Below are 22,807 nucleotides of genomic sequence, written 5' to 3' on the forward strand. Positions count from 1 at the left end.
AGTCCATGGGTCAAGGCAGCTGATGGAAGAGCCAGTGGGAACGGGAAGGAAGGAGACACCGGTGGCTACAGCCCGTATGCTTAACCTCACGGCACACCCTTCCTCACAGCAGCCAGGTGGGGCAGAGGCCAGAGTGCAGGCGGTGTCTGGAGACGTGAGCACCGATGTGCTGGCTTACTGAGCCTCCCACACTGGCGATTTCCTTTCTTCAAACAAGTGGAGTCTGCCACCGAGGCCCCGGATCTGGCCACGATCAGTAGTGTCCCTTCATTGTCAAATCTGACACTTCTCCATTTCCATCTTCCTCGACTCCTCTCTCATTTGGTACTAAGACCACGCCCTCTGCCCTCAGCTGGAGAACTCCATCCCAGAATTTCTGGACAGCAGCTTCCCCCTTGCATCGGCTTTGATCAGGGAACTGCTTTGGGCATCAGCCCTTGTGGTGCTGGTTACCATTTGGATATCTCTTGTTCTGTCTACCTTTGGGCAGGGGTGGGGGTAGGGGGGAATCCTTGATTTCTGCTCGTGCGGAACTTCTGCTCCCATAACAGAATTGGCTGAGCTGGTATTTTGTGGCAGTGCGATGAATGGCTGGGGCCAATGCTGACCAGTGACAGACTGCTGGGAACTATGGGCTGAAGGCACTGGGGCTGGTGTCGAAATGCCAGGAGAGAAGGAGGAGGCTCATCAGCTCTCAGAGCCTTGCATTTGCACAGCCCAGTCGGCAGCATCCAATATCAGAGAGCATGCTGTTTAATCAAACCTGAGCTGTAAGGAGTCCAAGCAGCTCTTATGGGCTCCTGGGGACTTAGGTGAAAGTCATATTCAAAAGGGATGGGAGGCGGGAAGGAAAGTTATGCTGGAGTGTGCACCTATTTCTGAAACCCCAGAATGGCCTCACGCTTTCTCTTAAGGCTTTGTGCACAGCCGGCAGGAGGAGCTTTGCCCTTGCACCTCTCCTGCTCACCTCTGCTGGCCTTGACGCATCCCTCGGATGATGGGCCCACATCTTCTTGGGGACTGCTTCCTTCTGGACAGCTCTGCTCGCTGGGGATCGTGGGAGGTGGTTCTGGACAGTTCTGCTCACTAGGGATGGTGGGAGGTGGCAGCGGTCACAGCATGCAGACAGCCTGCGTGCGTAACCTGTCAGCTCTGCCAGGCCTGAGGTCAGGGACGCACCTCGTCCACAGCTGTGTATCTAGCTCTGGCACACACTAGGCACTCAATAAGTGTACAGAGAATGAAGGAATTCGTCTATGGTTGTACTATGGAGGAGAGGATGGTATTGCAAATGTTATCCTTTGGAAATGATGGAGTTTCCAAAACTGGGTTGAAATTGTGGTTGGTCCTGCCCCTTAATCCACAGGACCTCTGGGCACATTTATCTTCTGCACATTCATCCTCTCGCTTGGATAACGGGAATGGAAGCCCTGTGCACTGACTGGGTCGCCATAAAAAGGAGAACATTTGTCGAGCATGTAGCACAGTGCCTGGTACACAGAAGGCACTTGTAAAATGCTCCTTCCTTCCTTGTTCCTTCGCAGACTGCTGTGCGGTCACATTCTCTGGTGATGTTCTCCAGGAGTACGTGGGCACAGCTGGGGTGGTCCCTGCTCGAAGAGAAAGCTGAGGCACATGTCTGAGGCTCACCCTCAGCCCCTTTCCTGATTTCAGCTTCTTCCTGGAGCTAGTGGGTGGGCAGGGTGCAAACCAAACCCATAAGTGAGCTCAGATGGTGAGAAGCAGCAGGCTAGTGTGGCCACAGGTGTAACCAACCGGGGAGGGGCAAGGAAGGGCATTCGTGTGTGTGTGTGTGTGTGTGTGTGTGTGGTGAGGGAGCATAAGGCAAGCTGACACCTGGCAACCCCTCCCCCACTCCGTGGGATGTGTGTGATAGTACTCAGGCACTCCTGGCTGCCCAAGGACACAGGAAAGGAAAGAAAACAAATGGTTAACTGATAGAGATCACAGTCCTGCAGGACCCAAGTCTTCATTAGTTTACAAATGTCTTAGTAAACCACAAGAAAAAGGCAATCTTCTCAACAGCCTAATCTCCAGAAATCCTTAGACTTAGTTTCCTGGAGCCCCCCAATCACCCTCCCCTCCACAGTGATGTGGGGAACAGGCAAGGAGGGAATGGTAGGTAAAGTTAAGTTGCTTTATAACCTGCAGCCCACGGATAGATACTTGAGACAGAACACAGAGTCACACATTTCTCCAGCAACCCCCGCCCTGTCCCAACGCTAATGTCTTACTAGAGAGGAAACAACTTTAACTTGACAATAGCAAGGCCTCCGGTATCCTAGAAGTCCTCTTTAGCATAGAAAGCTCATTTGGAAATCCCCCCCCCCTTTTTTTTGTCTTTACCTCCCCTAACTCCCTAGTATACAATTTTTTTTATAATGTTTATTTATTCTGGGGAGAGAGACAGAGCATGAGCAGGGGAGGGGCAGAGAGTAAGGGAGACACAGAATCCAAAGCAGGCTCCAGGCTATGAGCTGTCAGCACAGAGCCCAACGTGGGGCTTGAACTCACAAACCACAAGAGCATGACCTGAGCCGAAGTCAGATGCTTAACTGACTGAGCCACCCAGGTGCCCCAACTCCATAGTATATAAATGGTCACCCCTCACACTTATAATGCAACTCTTTCTGCCCAAGGGTCCTGTCCCCGTGCTTTAATAAAATCACCTTTTTTTGCACCAAAGACGTTTCAAGAATTCTTTCTTGGCCATCAGCTCCACACCCCCACCACTCCACAACCCCATCGTGTATATGTGTGTGTGTGTGTGTGTGTGTGTGTGTGTGTGTGTGTCAGGGAGGCTAGGAGAGGCCCCTGTCTCCATCTGCCCCCACCCCCACCCCTTAAACCACCTAGCTTCAGTAGCACTAGATGTAAGCATGGCTTTAACCAGAGTGTTGGGGCTCTGAACCAGGTTCAGGTTCACCTGAACCGCCTCTCTGAGGGCTCAGCAGCCTCCCTCAGGGCGGGGGAAGGCAGGGGCAGAGTGCCGCTGTCCTGATTACTGTGCTGATAACCTTAGAGGCAGGCCCCACACAGCCAGCCCTGCTTCCTCTTTGAACAGCGAGGCAGGTAACAGGGTGGACTCAGACCCTATTCCAGTTGCCTAGGAAATGAGCTCCCGGCAGACAGGCTTCCAGGAAGTGTGTGGGGACAACAGCAAAGACTTGCAAATGAGGGTGATCAGGCTGCCCACAGAGAATGCGACTGTAAAAGACACACATAATGGATGAGGTCTGGAGAGCCAGGGGGCTCCCAGGCCCCAGCAAGATCCCATGGCTCCGAAATTGGTGGCATTAACATATCCAGAGAGAGAACCTGTCAGTCAGAGAGGGGTCAGGAAGAAAGAGAAGCTGAAAATGAGTCTTGGGGGCAAATTTTTAAACAACGAAATAGCTATAGTTACAACACCACGCTCCACGCTAGGGACTCCATATTCACCACCTCACGTAATTCTCAACATCCCTACCGACCCCTATTTAACTACCCCATGGCCACCATATTTACTGTTAGCAATCAGGGCTGAACTTCGGGGAGCGCTTTCTCTGTGAGGGCACTTTGTTAAGTGTTGGCTGTGGGTTATGGGAGGGCAGTCAATACCCCCGAAGTTAGGAGGGCAGCTTTGGGGCAGGCTGCCCGATTCACATCCTACCTGGACCCTCACCAGCCTGTGCTCTCGAGCAAGTTACACCGTTGTGCCACAGCTTTCTCTTCTCTGTGCGTGTGGTAGGGGGTGGGGGGCGGTTGTGAAGCTTAAACGGGTTATCTCATGTAGAGGTGAAGACAGCTCTCCAATGCATGGAATAGCACTTCACAAATACAACCCGTGATGATGGGCGTGGCCATCATGATGGCGGTGGAGATGGGCCCATCAGGCAATGGGAGCAATAAACAGCATAAGCATAGAACCCTTGGGATAAGCCCAAGATAAGTGAATTGTCCCCTTGGCAATGCTGTGCCTGAGGGCATGCTTCTTAGTCTAACCCACCTCGTCTCTAAAATGAGTTGTGATGAGGTGAAATGAGAAGATACAGGCAGAGTGCTGGTAACAGTGCTTGGCACATAGTAAGTGCTCAATAAACGTTAAATGTCATCGAGATAGCAGGCTTAAATGATGAATTAACCCGAGGAAGTGCCACGTAGTCATGGCTCTTGGAAGGCAGCCAGTCGGCCTTGCTTGGTGCTACCTCGGCCTGGTCTTTTCAGATTTCTGCACTCGTTCAACAAGTATTTATAGAGAAGCTATGTGTGCCAAGGGAAATTTGATGCGGGAAGGTGGTTAGACATCATCCTGGAGAGAACAGAATAAAACTGAAATCTGTCATTCCTGCACGCTGTCAGAATACAGTATCCGCGTAGGGTGGCATGTTCGTCCCCTAGAAAGCAAAAGCAAAATTTGCAAAGCAGATGTTTTAAGTTTCAGGCAGTGAACAAAGATGAGGATTCTTCAGGATTAGTGAAAGGGGCGGGAAGCTTGCCCAGTCTCATGGATCTCCCTCTACCTTCCGGAACAGCCCTTGAAAGTGCCAGGATGTATCAGGCCTCTATGCCTGTTAGTCCTTCGAGTCCATTACCGACTACCCAACTCTTTTCGAGGCCTCCCCTGTCCACCACACTGGGTCACCTGGTGGTGAGTCTGAGCTCCTGGATCTTCTCTGTCTGTACCAATAACAAGAACAGCAACAGCAACGACAGTTGAGAGTAGCCCCTAGAATGTAAACCCCATGAGGGCAGGAACCTACGGGGCCTGTTCTGCCCACTGAGATAGCCCTGCACCTGGAACAGTGCAGGGCCGAGGCAGCCATGACAATTCGGGGAATGAAGCACGTTCCAAGGCATTTTGCCAGGTGCTGTGCAAATACTACTATATTTAATTTTCCCAGGACCTTAAGAGGAAAGGAATAATATGATCCCCATTTCACAAATGAAGAAAAAAAAAGTTACAGAAACTTAAGTACCTGTCTGGAGGCCAACTAAAAGCTGAGTAAAGGGTACTCAGAATTGAAAGGCAAGGCTGGGGGCACCTGGGTGGCTCAGTCGGTTAAGCGTCTGACTTTGGCTCAGGTCATGATCTCACAGTTTGTGAATTCGAGCCCCACGTCGGGCTCTGTGCTGACAGCTCGGAGCCTGGAACCTGCTTCGGATTCTGTATCTCCCTCTCCCCTACTTGTGCACTCCCTCTCTCTCTCTCTGTCTCTCAAAAATAAATAAACTTAACAAAAAAGAAAAAGAAAGGCAAGTCTGAATGACTCCGGGGACAGCACTGTCACAATGCAGCACACTGCCTGGCACATAATAGGTACTCACTAAATATTTTTTTGAATAAGTGAATATAACTACACAGCTTCTCATTTTATAAGAAAAAAAGTGGAGGTGGTTATATGAAGTCACCCGGGGGCACCAAAGCTGGCAGTTTGCAGTGGGAAGGGGTGGGGGTGGGGGCCTGGCAATGAAGTCCAATTCTGAGTGTTGTGAGCAATTCTGAGTGCTGTATACTGACCATTCCCTCACACGAGGCTATCGTTAGCCCCTTTATTCATTGAGAAAACATAGGATTGCAGAGACGAAACTGCCCCAAGTCACACACCTGGTAAGAACCAGGATTCGGATGCAGGTCTGCTGCGCCCCGCTGAATCCCACTTGACGCTTCTGAGATCCAGTGGAAGCCACACATCTACCAGCTCCTTTAGGAGGAACTGGCGAAGAGGCGGGGGAGAGATTTCAGTGAAATCCTGCAGCTGTGTCCGTGCGAATAACTGATTTCATTATTTTCCAATTGATCTGTTTGTTTTTGCTATAATATTAGCTGGTTGGTAAGCAACTGCTGAGGGGAGCCATGATGCTGGACTGTGTGGGGAAAGGTGCCCCCAAAAGGACGATACGAATGTCTGGGGGGGTCCAATGAGAGGGCTGCCAGTCAGCCTGTGCTGGTGTCCCGGGGTCTGAGAGTGGTCTGGCCCCTTCCATTAGGGAGCAGGCTGTCACAGAGGCAAGCCCACCTTCCTCTGCTGACACTAAAATTTAACTTCGCTGGGGCCTCAGTTTGGTCACCTGTAATAACCGTTACCTCACAGAGAAGTGTGAACAAGAGAGGTGACGTATAACAAGGCAGCTGGCAGGCTTGCTGGCCCATGTTAAGGGCTCAAGAAATTGTAACTATCCTCATTTTTAATATTAACGTTTTAACAGAGTTTGGGGAGAGCGTTTTGTTGGAAATCGATGCTGAAGAAGTCAGTCTCGAAGAGGGTCCGCCGGCCTTGTTGGGGTCCACGACTCTCATGGCAAGCAGTTCTTTTAACCTCATCCCAAAGTCATGATATAATCTTAACCTCATCCCAAAGTAATGATATAATACTGGTCATGAAGCACATCCACTTTTAGTGTCTGGATCAGAAACACATTCATCCCGTTCACTGGGGACAAAATTTTCCAGAAGCTGATGGCAAGCCAATATGGTTATCTTCATATGAGAAGAACAGTACGTGCTTATTTGGGGCTCCTGATAGAATCATATTCCTGACCGGTCCCCCCAGTTCTGGTGCCTAGGAATTACCTAGGTCAGAGGTCACAAACTGGTGGCACAGGATGGGGGTGGGAAGTTCTATTCAGCCTGAAGACATATTTGATTTGGGGCTCAATAGTGTTTTTGTTTTTGTTCTTTAAATTAGTTGTCAACATTAAAAATCAAAACACAAAAATCCAAGTTTCCAGGTTCTCTTGAAAAATATGAAGACCTCAGCCCTGTCCCCCATTCCCAAAGCAATCATGCCACAATCAAGGTGGAGAGAAGCCAGCAGCCAGAGGTGGGGGCTGGGCTCAGCATTCTTGGCTCTTTTAGGCCAAGACTGCATTTCTGCCTCCTGATAAAAGTTCATTTCTTCATTTTACAATGCGGAAACAGGCTGGTAAAAATAGGATTGCTGGAAGCCACACAGTTCACTACGGCACACGGGGTGAGTGGGAACAGGATTCCTGGGTCTCAGCCAGTGTCCTGTCCACCATAACACTCAAAGTCAATGCCAAGATATCCTGCCCAGTCCTGGAAGGAATGGGCACAGCGGATCAACAGGTGGCCAGCATGTGGACCAAAGCAGGCAGGACTTCTGGGTGAAGGCTTTGCAAAGGAAGACTTGGGTGGCAGCACTTGGAAGAGATTCCTCTTCCCTTTCAACATCTAGACACCTTTGCGGAAAGTTACTGATTTCAGCGGCAGGATCCCTCACTGGTCCATCAGAAGCCCTGCTGCTTCTGATCCCTGCGTCAGGCCCTCAGTGCCTCCCACCTGAATTAATGCAATCGTCCCCTCACTTATCCCCCTTCCTCTGGCCCTGCTGATTGAGATCCTTCACAAAGCAACCAGAATGATCTTCCTGAAATGAACATCTAATCCGGCCATTCTCTCCATGACCTTCCATTGCTTTCCTCCCTCACGGAGTCCAAACTCCTCAGCATGTTTTACACGAAGTTCTGCGGGACCCACTCTGGCTTACATTTCTGGCCACATCATCTCTTGCTGTTCTCTTCATCAAGGCTCTCACCACCCTGCACCTCTGGAATGGACAGCTCCTTCTACCTGGAACATCGCTACTTCTACCAGCAAATTCCCACTCAGCCTCCGCTTAGATCTATCTTCTTCAGGACATCCTTCCTCCCACCCCAGACTAGGTGAATTCCACTGGGAGGGGGCACAGTCCCTCACAGAACCTCAAGAATTTACATCTTTAATGGTCATTCCTGCTGGCCTGTAAATGCTGGGATTCATAGTTCCTCTCTGTGTGGCTCACATACATGGGGGCACATAGTAGGTACCTTACAAAAGTTCATACACTAAATGAATGACAAGATGGAGGGGAAGAAGAATCAGGAGAGTCACAATGTCTTTTCACTCTAGACAGGCAAGACACAGCTTCCCTGTTCTCAGTTTCCACATGTATACTTTAAAGAGAAGACTGGATAATACAATGCAACACTCCAAAACCAAATAATCCAACTAAGAAATGGGTAGAAGACATGAACAGACACTTCTCCAAAGAAGACATCCAGATGCTCAACAGACACATGAAAGGATGCTCAACATCACTCATCGTCAGGGAAATGCAAGTCAATACCATGATGAGATACCACCTCACATCTGTCAGCATGGCTAAAATCAATAGCACAGGAAACAACAGGTGTTGGTGAGGATGTGGAGAAAAGGGAACCCTTCTGCACTGTTGGTGGGAATGCAAACTGGTGCAGCCACTCTGGAAAACAGTGTGGAGATTCCTCAAAAAGTTAAAAATAGGACTACCCCACGATCCAGTAATTGCACTACTGGGTATTTACCTCCAAAATACACAAACACTAATCCAAAGGGGTACATGCACCCCAATGTTTATGGCCACATTATTTACAATAGACATACGGAAACAGTCCAAGTGTCCACAGATAGATGAATGGGTAAAAAAGATATGGTGTATGTATATATATATATATATATATATATATATACACACACACACACACACACACGCCCCACAACAGAATATTAATCAGCCATAAAAAGAATGAAATCTTGCCATTTATTACAACATAGATGGAGCTAGAGAATATAATGCTGAGCGAAATAAGTCAGTCAGTAGAAGACAAATATCATGATCTCACTCATATGTAGAATTTAAGAAACAAATGAGCAAAGGAAAAAAAAGAGAGAAACCAAGAAACACACTCTTAACTATCGAGAACAAACTGATGGTTACCAGCGAGGAGGTGGGTGGGGGGATGGGGGATAGGTGATGGGAATTAAAGATATGCTTATCATGTTGAGCACTGAGTCATGTACAGAACTGCTGAATTGTTGTATTGTACACCTGAAACTAATATATCACTGAACGTTAACTATACTGGAATTAAAATGAAAAACTTAATAAAAAAAAAGATTGGACAAGATCATTTCTTCTCACTCAGGGTAGGGTCTCTGGGCTGCTACAGGGCCTGTGAAGAGAGCAGCAGAGCAGTAGAAGCCATGTGCACTATTTCAAAACCCCTGAGGGGACCACGCACCTTCCTGTAACAAGGTGGCAAAGGCCAACCGAGCCTCAGGTGACTGGGTGTTAAGAAAATGTTAATTAGTGGGCAACACTGCTTACCTCATTTTGAGTAAGGTCTTGATTAGAGATTAATAGAGTCTTTGATCAGTACAACATAGGAGTACAACATAGAAACAATCTGTTCATGTGTGATGGTTTTTAAAACCATTATGCCCATGAGGTAAGATAATAAAATAGTGCTTGGAGGTGGGGAGCAGACCACACACTCTTAAGAGAGGACCAGTTCACCTTAACTCCTGGGAATGGAGGCCCCTCAGGTGCTCCCGCAGAATAGCTCCACAGCGGGAGGACGGGCCCCGCAGTCTAACCCTGATTCCTCTCTCTTCTTGGTGGAGGGCGGCCCAACCACTGTCTGTTCCTGAGGGACTCCCAGAGCCTGCAGGCTGCAGTGGCTTCAGATCTACACGACTCAGGCGCTGAGAACACAGTCTGGCCACACGAGGGCACCCTGAGCCCACACACTGGGCTTCCAAGGCCCAGCTGGAGCAGAGCCGGAGGACAGATCCATTCCTGGAGCCCCAAAGCCCATGCTCTTCGGGAAGACACCTCCCATCCTCCCTGGCCGAGGGTTATGCTGCTCCAGGGTCGCAGACGCTGCTGGTGGAGACAGAGGGAGATTGGAAGGGGCTCCTCCTGTGCATAGGGGAGGGATTGAAGTTATGAAACCCCAAGATCACCCTGGAAGGAAGTCTGGTTCAGAAAAGTGGACAGAGAACACAGGCTGCCTTCCCTTGCTCCAGAGAGTAGGGTGCAGAGGGAGCTTAGATCACACCTGTGCTCTGGCTTCAGGACAAATGGCTGAAAGTGTTTTGGAAGAAGAGGCTTTTTTAACACTGGGAGCAACAGGGGCACCTGGGTGACTCAGTCGCTTAAGCATCTGACTCTTGATTTCAGCTCAGGTCATGAGTTCACGGTTCGTGAGATCAAGGCCCATGTCAGGCTCTGCACTGACAACAGGGAGCCTTGCTTGGGATTCTCTCTCTCTCTGTCCCACCTCCAGCTTGTGCGTGCTCTCTCTCTGTCTCAAACATTTAAAAAAAAAAAAAAAAAGACTGATGGAGACAGTAAGAGAAAGACTGAGAGACAGAGGCAGACGGACACACACACACACACACACACACACACACACACAGAGGGAGGGAGGGCAAGAGAGCAGGAGAGAAAGGATTCAGATCCTACCTGGTTTGGGTGCAGCCAGACATGTATGAAGCAGGGCGACTTGCCCACTTGGAATTTAACAGACACTGGTTCAAATTCTGGAGCAAGCAGGGGACTCTGCCCCTTTGAGCCTCATGGTTGCCCATAGTCTGAGGAGGGTAACCATGCCTGCCTTTTGGGTTTGATGTGAGGCTCCAGCGGGATAATTCATATGTGCAAACCACCTCTCATGGTACCTGGATCCAGGCAAACACTCACTGGGTAGCAGAGATATTTCGTGCTGACAAAAGCCAGCAATAAAGAATGAAAACAAAACAAAAGGCTTGACCACTTACATCTTGTGACTTTAGTTTTCTCACATGGGGACTTTAGGGCTATATGAATTCAACAGTCCCTTTCAGTTCAGATTGGTTGTTATTTCATAATAAATGCCATTCCCCACACAGCCATCTATGCCTGACATGAGCCGAGGGCTCTCTCCAGCTGTTGGATGCCTGCCCCTCCACATGGGCAGAGCTTCTGGAAAGGGTCACTGGACAGTCAGAGAGGCAGCCAAGATGGAAATTCAGCACGTGGCTCTGGAGTCGGGCCGGCTGACCCCAGCTCCCGCAGTAGGTGTATAATCTTGTGCTAACAGCTCGCGATCTCAGCTGCACACACTCCCATTCGGAAAATAAAGATAATAATAGTCCCCAGCGCAGGGACTGCAGGGGGTGGGAATGAACTACTTGTCACGCACTCAGAACCGCGCTTGGCACTCAGCAAGCACTTCAATAAATGTTAGCCTTCACCATCACTCTGATCTGTTTTACAGAATAGGCAGTGATGTTTCTAGAATGGTTAGATGAAGGTCATCTGATCCAAAACTGGAAGAGGGACAACACGTTTTCGTAGCAGCTACAGAAAGAGCATTGGACTGGGAGCACAAGAGATGTTTCTGAGACCAAGCTCTGCCACTAACATTTCCGTATGCAAAGTGGGGTTCCAGCCTGCTCGTCAGGAAAATGAAGACGCTGGCTTGCCTGATGGCCCTTCCAAACCCGAGAGGACCATCTTTAAGAGGGAAGGATTGGACTAGCGCCTAGGGACCATCCTGGATGAGCTGATGTCCCCATGGTCCTCACCTGAGGTACTCATAGAGCCCGTACATGGGCAGGAAGTCGATGTCCGACAGGAACATGTAGGGTGTGCCGACGTGCTTCATGGCCACGTTGCGCAGCAGGTTCACGGGGTAGAACTGGCCCTCCTTGTACACGATGTGGTAGGCCACATTGTGGCGGCTCATGAGCACCTCGGAGCCCTGTGCGTAGCGGAGGAACTGCTGGGCCTCGGCGTCCGACAGGTAGAGGGCCAGGCTGATGGGTCCCTCCCAGTGCTTGCAGATGGCCTCGAGCATCTGGAGCCTGGACGAGACAGGGAAGGTGAGCCACGGGGACCTGGTCCACGCACCATCCACCCAGCCTCCTGAGGGGGTGGGGGCAACTCCACCTCCACAGACACCTGGTCAACCAGCTCCTAATCCAAATCCCTGCTCTAACATTAATCACGGTGCAATGAGGGCAAATCCCCAAACCTCAGTTCCTTTATCTATAAAATGGCCATAAAGACACTTACCTTTCTGGTTCTTGTCTTTATCTGCTTCCAATTGAAGGTGTGATACTGACAGAGTCATATCCTACTATCAGCCTTCTCTTTTCAGACTCCTCTTTCCACAGGGGTGGGGATGATTATATTAAATGATATAAAGATCCCCTTCCAGCTCAAAACTCCGTTGCCTCTCCTCTCTCAGCAAAGATGTACAAGAGCCACACTGCTCTGCTAAAGCATTGACCAGCCATAGAAGATTTAGCCAAACTGGGGTCATAAGTTACAAGGAGCATTGAAACAGGGGTGATAACAACTATGATCACCGACTCATTAACTATGCACCAGACCCTTTCCAGAACTCCCTCAACAACCCTGTGCATGACCATCATTTCTCTGATGGAGAAACCGGGGAATCCAGATGTCCAGTCAGCTTGGATTCTTGGATGTGGACCAGACCCGTACAGATGGGTACTGGGACAGGGCCTTGGAGACAGTGAGAAGAAACAAATACTGGGAATGGAAAAACATGTGAATGCCAGGGACAAAAGTTTGCCTGGAGTTTCGCTGTCTTCATTTGTCAGAGTCCTTATTGCCTCAGGGTCTGAGCCAATTTTGCGAGGCAACATGACAGGCACCAAGCCAAGGATTATGGGCAGGGAAGAAGAAAGCCCAGAGAAAAAACAAGAGGTGCTTCCAATGGAGAGGATTCTACAAAAATGAAGAGAAATCTATAAAGATTTTTTACCCCCCAAAGGCATTAGAAGTGCCTGGCAGATAGGATCTATGGTTAAGAGACAGCAATAGCCTATTTCAATTTTTTCTCTGCCCAGCAAGAGGTACATAATCAGCAGTCTCCTGGTCGGATGCCCACTTTATTCGGACAATTACCAGGAAATAGATTCCATGCATTTCCCTGCTTCTAAACAAAAGAAAACAGGCACACCTATCTTGTGTCAATGGCTTTCTCGATGGACTTTTAGTTTCCTCTTAGTAATTCTGTGATTTGCTATTGCCTGGAGTTGCTTCCTCTTTCATGACGGGGGATTAAGATATTCACTAGGATAAAATGCCCTCCATTTCTCATACTTTATACTTACTAATCAAATTGACCACAGCCAGTTTTCAAAGAGGGTCTGCATTCTCTACAATGCCTGATTTCCCTGAAATGTGCATTTGGCTTAAGCCACAGACCCTGTTCTCCGCTGGGCCCAGAGAACCTGAGATTTTGAATGATCCCACGTGCACCGCACTGTCGCTATCTGTGAAGCGGGGTGGGGACCGTGCATTTGGAAGGGACAGCTGTTTGTACAAATCCTTTGAGATCTGGGGAGTGAAGGGCAAGAATAATTTCTAACATGTGGAAGGAAGAGCTTGCTAGAGGGACAGCGATGTGGGAGGTGTGCGTGTCTGCTGGGAAGAGAGGTCAGTTCCTGTGGTGGAGTCCCCCACTGCCTGGGTTTTTGACTCTGAGCTTTCTGCGTGGGGAGCCAGCTCTGCCAAAGGTTTAGCATGAGAACAGACACAAATACTCCAGGTTCTCAGGTGCTGCTGATGTGGTATACATCACACCCACATGGGCTTTACTATAAAGAGTACAGCGAACAAAGAGTAACAATGACCCAGCCACTCCTTGCCTGTCTGCCACCAGCCCTAAGCTTTCCCACCTCTCCTGCCTCAAAACTAAGCTTGCTGGCAGGACCTGAACAATAGTGGGAGACTGAGGTCTATCATAATGATACTACAGAAAATGTGATTGTGATACAATAAATCTCCACCATTTCTCTGCTGCTTCCAGTGTGCTGGCCACATTTTCAGTTACTGGCTTTTAACATTCACACTAATTCCATAAAGTTGAGATTCCTTTAAAAAAATTTTTAAGGTTTATTTAATGAGAGAGAGAGAGAGAGAGAGAGAGAGAGAGAGAGAGAGAGAGAGAATCCCAAGCAGGCACAGAGCCCGACTCAGGGCTTGAACTCACGAATCGTAAGATCATGATGTGAGCTGAAATCAAGAGTCAGCTGTTTAACCGACTGAACCGCCCAGGCACCCCTAAAGCTGAGGTTCTAACCACTGTGTTACAGGTAAGGAGGCGAAGGACTTCTTTTAAGTCACGTAACTGCAAAGTGGGGAAGCTGGATTTACACCCAGGTCTGTCGGACTCCAGTGTGCAGAACACAGATGGTTATTCCATGCGGATGGCTGGTAGGCTGAAACAAATGTCCCCAAGCAGCTTCTCCTTGTTTCCCCAAACACAAATGTGTTCTTCCCCTGGTGTCAGCTTCTGTGCGTTCCTTCCTTCCTCCTCCTCCTCCTCCTCAGTCTTGGGTCTGTCTCAAAGACCCCGCCATTCTCTTGACCCTCCTCCTGGTTGTGTGTCCCACACCTGTTCCTTAGGGTCCCCCTGTGCAGCTCTTGTCCACACAAAGTTCTGTGCTGAGTCGCTCTTTGGTCTCTTACACTGGAAGATAAAGTCACAGCAAGGACAGGGGACGATGGAGAAAGGTTCAAGAGACAAAGGTTCATTCTGAAACTATGGAATTTTCAGTTTGGCAAGAATCATAGAGGTTTTCTTAGATTATGCCATCTTTATGATCAAAGAGCTCAGCCTCAGAGAGGGGTTTGGCTTGGCGAGCATGTAGTGAGCGAATGGAAGAGCTCGTTAGCGCTAGGACCCATGGTCCCGACTCTCTTGCCCCATGCTCTTCTCCACTTCCACCATTGCTTCATGTCTGGAAGGGGAGGGCAAAGGCTCAGGACAGGACAAAGAAATGGCGGGAAGGGCTAGATTGAGGCCAGGGCCACCCCAGGGAGTCCTACTGAGACAGGAAGCCTCGTGTGCTCTGTCTAGAATCAAAGGAGCAGGCAAGGAGACAGCCAGGTCAGAAACCTGTAAGACTGGGTTGGAAGGGACTCTAGAATGCCAGTTGGCCTCTGCTGACATGGGGAACTCACTCCCTACAAGACAGCCAATTTGGTTCACCAGAGCAAGGCAGGATGCATGGTGTGGCAGTGCAACCGTGGGTTCCGGAGTCAGAACTGGGTGGGAGCTCTGAGCTGTGTCAGTATCCCTGAGCAAGTCATGATGGTTCTTTTGAGCTTCCATTTCCACATGTGCACAGCGTGGACAGTGATAACCTCTGTAGATCACCAAAGGGCTACAAGTTATTCCTCTCTCTCAATCTACACCCTCGGCTAATACTCCCCACACCGATTCTGGGATGGCCACGTGACTTGCTTCCAACAGGACACAAACACAGGTGTTAAACCGTGCTTACATGGTGGGGCTTGGCCCTAGCTTTGTGACAACCACCATGGGACAAGCCTACTTACTACGCTTCTATGAGGCGTCTGGCACAAAGCAAGGTACACAGCAGGTACTCAATATATGGCAGCTGTACTCTTCCTTAGGTTCTGTTTCTGCCTTTCAAACATGCACCCAGCCAACAGATATTTATTATCTATAATGTGCAGGTGAACGTGCTGGGCCCTGCGATGAACAAGAAAGACAAGGTTCCTGCGCTCCTGGAGCTTCTTTCCAGTGGAGGGAAAAGACAGAACAAACCAAAGTAGATTCTGAGGGAGCAAAGGGCTAAAGAAGGCAACCAAGACAGGAAACAGGATGGAGTAACTGTGATGGCTGGCCGGGGAAGGCCTGATGGGCACATGAATTTGAGACTTGGATAAGGAGAAGGTCCCAGCCTTGAGGAGTCAGGGCGAGAAGCTTTCCAAGGAAAGGGAGCAGCCTTTGGGATAACTGGGTATAGCATGTTCAAGCAAGAAGAGAGGGAAGATGGGTGAGTGAGGGACAGAAGGGCAGAAGACGCTGGGGCGTAGGCAGGTGCCAGGTTACGTGGGGCCTAGAGGCTGCTGTAATACTGTTCTGAATGTGGTGAGAAATCATCAGAGAGTTTTAAAGATGGTGACCTGATGTACAGACAGATCCCAGCTAATGATGGGCTGACTTGACAAATTTTCAACTTGGGGCTCCTGGGTGGCTCGGTCGGTCAAGCGTCTGACTCTTGATTTCAGCTCAGGTCATGATCTCGTGGTTGGTAGGTTCGAGCCTGACATCAGGCTCTGTGCTGACCACGCGGAGTCTGCTTGCGATTCTCTCTCTGTCTCTGCCCCTCCTCAAAATACATAAACTTAGAACAATTGTTTAAAAAACAAAAAACAATTTTTAAACTTTATGATGGTGCATTCGGTAGAAACCATCCTTGGGGTTTAGAATTTGCATTTCCTCTCCGGGGTATCAACATGCAGTGTGATGCTCCCTCGTGATGCTGGGCAGCCGTGGCTGTGACACTCAGTCAGCTGCACAGTCACAAGGGTCAACAACTGATACACGGACAACCAATCTGTACCCAGACAGCCATTCTGCTTCTCACTTTTGGTACACTATTCCAAAAATTGCATGAGACATCCAACATTTTATTATAAAATAGGCTGTGTGTGAGATGGTTTTGCCCAACTGCAGGCCAAGGTAAGCGTTCTGAACACATTTAAGGTTGGCGAGGTTAAGCTAGGATGTGTGGTAGGTTAGGTGTATTAAATGCATGTTTGACTTACGATCTTTTCAGCTTATGATGGGTTTACTGAGCTATAGCCCCAGCCACTGGACGTTAAGGAAGATCTGTATTAGAAGATCACTCTGGCTGTTACATGGAGAAGGGATTACCTTCCACTCTCTAGAACGATGCTTTTCAAACTTAAGCATGTTCAAGATGACCTGGGAGGTTTATTACAACACAGATTCCTGGGCCCCACTCTAGAGGTTGCTGTTGGCTAGGTCTGGGTGGGGCCAAGAATTTGTCTCTCTAACAGGCTCCTGGGTGATCTAAAGCAGGGCCCCCTTCACCTCAGCTAACATCCCTTCCTCCACTCACAGAAGCCAGAGAAGACCCATCAACCACAGGATTCCCTGGAGCTATCTTCAGTATGTCAATAACTTTGTCAAAGGAACACGAAAAAGCAAGCTCTCCTGGCCAGGTGGCAAGGATGCTGTGACCAGAATCCCTCCTATCGACCGTTCTCGTGTGCTGCTAGGACGGGAGGGACGTCTCCCGTGTGCTGGGAGAGAGCAAATCTGCCGGTTTCATAGCTGTGGCAGGCGACATTCATTCTTTCTGAACGGAATTCTAGAGGGAGCCGGACACGGGAGCCTGTGTGCCGGCTCCCCTAATTCATTGTGGCGTTCACGTAGGGCCTACTTCTGACTCAAAGGTTTACAAACACACCCGGAATGTTTCTTCAATTAAGAATCAATCCAACAGGCACCAGTCAGCCTGCTGCATCATAATTGGATGTGTAGGATGAAGCGGAAGGAGGAATTCCTACCGTCTCCATCGGCTTGTGGTACTGCTCTATAATTTTTTATTATGTTCCGCTAAGCATCTCTCATTAGGGTGTGGAACTCCTTGGGCTCTCTGGGGTATTGTTAGGATGGCAACACTTGTCACAACACATTAGAGGAGGGGATCATGCACCTGCTATGCCGAGGGATGTGCGTGCTTTGAAGGGAAGGTCTCTGTGGTCAGTGTTTGTGGCAGATGCGAGAGGGGCCAGGGTTTTCTTTTCAGAGGGCTGGGAGAGGGGGGCCTGCCGGGGTCCTGCGGCCCCAGCTGGGAGGATGCTTCCAGCTAGCACTAGCAGGAGCAGTTCTGTTTTGCCTGGATCCTTTTATTGATGGCAACTGCATACAGAAGGATGGCTGTGGGGTGTTAATCACTTAAACAATTTTCTAGTTGTCTATAAATTCCAGATCGCGAATTCCATAGCTAGCATAGAGGTTAAAAAAAAAAAAAAAACCTAAGGAAAGGGAAACTAGCATTTGTTGTAGACCTACATCTCACTGAGCACTCCAGAGCCTCTTATTTCAGAACACCTGACACCACTCTGTGACCCTGACAGTATTGTCCACTTCACAGATAAGTAAGATGAGGCTCAAAAAGCCTAAGTAACTTGCCCAAGTTCATACAGCTACTAAGTGGTGCAAATGGGCTTTGAACCCAGATGTTTCTTTTTGTTGTTCCCACATCACTTCACCTCTCCTAAATACATACCATGTGCAAATGCTGTGGTCAGGGTTTTGAGATCTGTAAGCATTTATTGAAGGCAAATATATGCCAAGGGCTTTCACAGACAGTCTCTCATTTAATCCTAATTGGGACCCTATGAGGCAAATATTTTTTTTAACTCTTTTTATAGGAGAAAGATAACCAAAGTGCAAGTGGTGATCTTGCACAAGATCACCAGCTGAAGAGTAATGGAGTTGGTGGGATTTGAACCCAGAGCTCTTTGTGAGACGAGTGTCCTTTTGTGCATTACCACAAATATTAAGATTTTGGCCAACGGTGCTATCAAATGATAAGGAGCCTCTGACCACACACCAGGGCTAAGTCCTGGGTATGTACTATCTCACCTGATCATTACAACAACCTTAGATGGGAGCTACTGTCATTAGCATTCCCAGATTACAGATGAGGAAACCAAGGCTTAAGAGGTGATTTATTCAGGGGCAACTGGGTGACTCAGTCGGCTGAGCGTCCGACTTCGGCTCAGGTCATGATCTCGCGGTCCGTGAGTTCGAGCCTCGCATAGGACTCTGTGCTGACAGCTCAGAGCCTGGAACCTGCTTCAGATTCTGTGTCTCCGCCTGTCTCTGCGACTTTCCCGCTCACACTCTGTCTCTCTTAAAAATAAATAAAACATTAAAAAAAAAAAAAGAGGTGATTTGTTCAAGGGTCAAAGTCAAGAAGTGGCAGTACCACCAAGACCTCACAGTGTCTGATTCCTGAGACCAAATTATTCAAGGTCAGACCACTTTATTCAGGATTAGAAAGGATGCCAGATTTACCTCTTTCATTTTCTCCTGAGTTTGGAGGTACCAGATAGCTACCAATCTTGATTCAGCATACTTTGTTGATAAACTGAATGTATTAACAGGAGGCATGAATTGGACCAAGGAAAACCAGGGATGGTCTGAGAGCTGAGAACCTGGAATTGTCTGAAACTCACTCACCTGGGCAGATTACAGTTTTTGAGCTTCAGGGAACCCATCTGAGGGGCCTGACGTGCGTTTATGCTGCCTGAAGAATATAGAAGGCCAATCTCAAACATCATTCAGCATGAATATTAAGGATTAGATTTTATTTTCATTTTAAATGGCATAGAGGAAAAGGAAAAAGAAATGAGGAGACTGGAATGGCCAGGTCACTCACTAAAGCGCTGCCTGGTGAGGGGAGAGCGTGCATACCCCAACCGAAGGCTGGGTGAGGAGCTCAAGGGACAGAGAAGTTTAGGGGTGACTCTGGGGCTCAGGTCTTGGTCAGGCCCTTATGGAGCCTCACAGGGAGCTTGGCAGGGTTGAGCAGGGGCAGGGGGCACCGGCCCTGGCATCCCCAGCCCCCTCTGTAATCCTACCTGGCCATGTTCATCTGATCTCCTCTTCCTCACCAACCCCCGAAACTCTAACCACACGCGAGCCTGTGTGTTCCTCATGGGCCTGGGGTCCTCTTTGTCCCATGAATACGCTTAGCTCCACCTCGGGAAACCTCCTTCTTTCCCTGTGCGCTTTCTCCTGCCCACCTACTCAGCCTCCAGCTCAATGTAGGCAACACCTCCCTTCAGACGCACTCCCTGTCTCTTCTTTCCTCTGCCCCCAGGCTGGGATGGGGGCTCCTCTCATAGCATCTTCTCTATAGTGACAATTCTAAGGATGAATTCTAAGCTGGGCTCCCCAACTCCTGCCCCCCGACATACAGACCTGTATAACCTTCTCCCTTGAGTGTGAGCCAAACCCAGGGAAAAGGATGGAATATTGTTCCCATGGATTACGTGATATAACAGACTGCAGAGTCTCCTGCTGGCTTGGAAGACGTAAGCTGCCAGGCTGTGAGAAAACCACAAGGCTAAGACCTAGGGGTGGCCTTTTATTGCTCAGAAGGACCTCAACCCAAAAGCCAGCAAGGAAACGGGGACCTCAGTCCTAGCACTGAGTTCTGCCAAAAGCCAAATGAGCTGGGAAGTGGACCCAGACTCCCATGAGATCACAGCCCCAGCCAACACCTGGACTGCAGTCCTGAGAGCCAAATAGGGGACCCTGCCAGCCCGCATCCAGAGTCCTGATCTCCCAAACTCAAGATACTAAGTATCTGTTTAAGCTGCTCCATCTGTGGTTGTTTGTTCTACAACAACAGATAACACACACACCGTCTGAGCCATGAATACGCTATACACTCCTTGAAGGCAAACATGGGGTCTTCTCATAAATATCCCCAGCTTCACGAAAGCCTGGTACAACACAGGAGTAGATGCCGACACAGTATTTGCTGAGTGGTCACACGAGTTTTGGAGATTAGGAAACTGAGGCCATAGGAAGGGAAAATCTTGCTTGAGGGTCACACGGTAGGTCAGGACAGAGCTGGTACAAGGACCTCTGTGCTCTCCTCTTGAGTCCCAGTTCATCTCTACCTGCCACCTGTTATGCTCAGCAAGTTCTGTGTATTTCTGCACAGGAGCCCTGAGCCTGTGCATCTCCAGGAAACACCCAACCAATGGAGCCACTTAATTCCGCAAGCAAGCATTCGCCAACACACAGTGGCACTCCCACAGTGAGGAGCCTGCTTCCATAAGCCACACTGAACTCGACTCATTCTAGATGTCTCTCGATGCCAGGTTCCGCTCACTCACTCCTTGGACTATGTGTGAACCTTCTCGTGTCTGAGTGCTTACCCCTTCATTGGCTTGTACAGTCTTCAATCAGTCCCAACTAATAACAACTGACATTTATTGAACACCTAACAAGTGTGCCAAGTACTGTTTTAACTCCTTTAATCCTGAAAACAGGCATTAACTCCTTTAATACTGAAAACAACCTCATGGAATCTCATCCATAGGCTGGACAGGCATCTCCAAGGTGACTCAAAGACAGAGTGAGCCAATCAAATTCCCTTCCCAACTGTGGGAGGTGAGGGGGAACGATATGAAGGAGGCTGGGGCTAGGGAGCCACTGTGGGCCATGTGTAAATCAAAGAGAAAGCCAATCACTCAAGGTGGGAAGGAGACACATAGGACACCCAGGCAAAGAAAAGTATAGCTTTGAATGCGTGACCTCAGGACTTTGAACCCATATACCTCCTGGCAGCCAGAGAGAGAGATTTTCAAAAACCTAACCTGGATCATATAACTTGGTACAAATGTCTTCACTAAGTTCTCACCACCCTTAGGATAAAATCTGAATATTTTGTGAGTTTCTAATGCTCTATAATCTTACTCTCGTGCCACTTTCCTGCTAGGCTTCAGCCACTGCTCTTCTATCACGTTTTTGAATGTTGCAAGACCCTTCTCACCACAGGGCCTTTACACTCGCTATTTTATCCAGCTGGAAACGTTTTTCTTTCAGCAACCCACATACCTGCCTCCTTTTCTCATCCTTTAGATCCCTGCAGAAATGTCCCGTCCTTATAAAGGTTTCCCCTGACCACACCACCTAAAGAAGGTCCCTCTCTTATCATAGTTATTATCAATCTCTTTTCCTTCCAAGCACGTATCACAATTATAATCATTTTACTCAACCATTTGTTGCTATTTATAACACTATCCCCACATTCTCAACCGTGGCTGCACATCTCAAACTTAAAACAATGCAAGGTCTCTACCACACAAATATTCTTACTTAAATGGTGTGCAACAGAGCTTGAAGGTGAATTTAAGAGCTCCCCACATGATTCAATTTGTCCCCAGCCAAGGTTGAGAATCAGTGCATTAGAGTGTAAGCCACATAAGGGTGGAATCACGTCAGTACTTCCTGATAAGGGGTTGATGGATGTTTGCTGCATCAATCCACTAAGGAAAAGAAACAGCAATTGCTTTCCAGCAGTGATAGTGGTTCCAGAATATGTGTTTCCCTATAACACACCCCTTCTTCCTTGAGATAGTCTGAGTAGAGCCCTGTTCTTACTCTATCCTCAAAACTACCACCCTCACTGGAAGACAAGAGCCCTTGGGTTTCAGGGCTGGAGAGGGCTGTGACCTGAGCCTAAGCCTGTGAAGCCATCTCTCCCTTCTCCATATGACTGGGTATAGAGCTGCAGGGAGGGCCCTGTGGGGGAAGGCAGGGCCCATGTGCATACCTGTCCATGGAGAGCTGAGCGACCAGGGTGACATCCGTGTTGTCTGAAGTGGGCTCATACTCATAGTGTAAGAAGTACAGGTGGGTTCGGTGGACAGTGAATCGTTCTCGCCGGAACTCATAACACAGGTCATCCTCATCCAGCTCAGAGAGCTGCTTCTGGAGCTGAAAGATAGAAGAAAGGGGTATGGGACCAGGAAGGGAAGCCCCAAGGAGCCAGGAGCCTGCCCTTGCCTGAGGTGGTTACTCATTAGACATTGTTGATGGGTCACACATAGAAAGACAGGATCACTGTTTTTAGTTTCCTTGGCAATTTAATTTTATAAAGGCCATGATGAAGAAATGAAGGCCATGAAGATCTCACGATCTGAGAAACAAGCCTCTCTCAGCTGAGAATGATGGTGGTTATCATCAACAAACATATAAGCAGCCACAAACTTCTTATAAACGGAAAAATGTTTTGGTAGATGACCTAGTACAACAATTTCAGATAATAGGGCAGAATGTACTGAAATCCAAATGCAGCAGTGACTTTGTGTGAGCTGATGCTTTTCTCCCGCCTAGAGCTCTATACCAGCTATTGTGAGAGAAAAGCAAAACCAACCCCCAAACAAAATTTAAAAATCTATTTCTTTCAATCTATCCAAGTTTAATCAGAGTCTTGGCATCCACTCTTCTTTCTTCTTTCTAACTCTCAGGAAGTCGTGCTCTCTTAATCTGCCTGTAGAAGTTCTTAGCTCTACTTGCCTTCCAAATCCAGCATGTAAGAGCAGGCTGACCTGCCAATAGGGAACCAAAGACTTAGCATCTAACATTGATA

The 22,807-nt window shown here is 48.6% G+C and overlaps 1 protein-coding gene across 3 annotated transcripts in view; it reads right to left on the reverse strand.

Annotated features, from left to right (window-relative positions):
- The window catches only part of LARGE1 (LARGE xylosyl- and glucuronyltransferase 1), a 541,787-nt gene that overhangs the window by 20,266 nt on the left and 498,714 nt on the right, over window positions 1–22,807 (reverse strand). For all 3 annotated transcript variants that reach the window (XM_047867970.1, XM_047867968.1, XM_047867969.1), the window contains 2 exons: window positions 21,989–22,152; window positions 11,393–11,671 (listed from right to left, as the gene is read on the reverse strand). In XM_047867970.1, coding sequence (XP_047723926.1) covers window positions 11,393–11,671; window positions 21,989–22,152 — 443 coding nt within the window. The remainder of the gene's footprint in view (window positions 1–11,392; window positions 11,672–21,988; window positions 22,153–22,807) is intronic.

Source organism: Prionailurus viverrinus, chromosome B4, assembly GCF_022837055.1.
Source record: "Prionailurus viverrinus isolate Anna chromosome B4, UM_Priviv_1.0, whole genome shotgun sequence".
NCBI classification, from domain to species: Eukaryota; Metazoa; Chordata; class Mammalia; order Carnivora; family Felidae; genus Prionailurus; species Prionailurus viverrinus.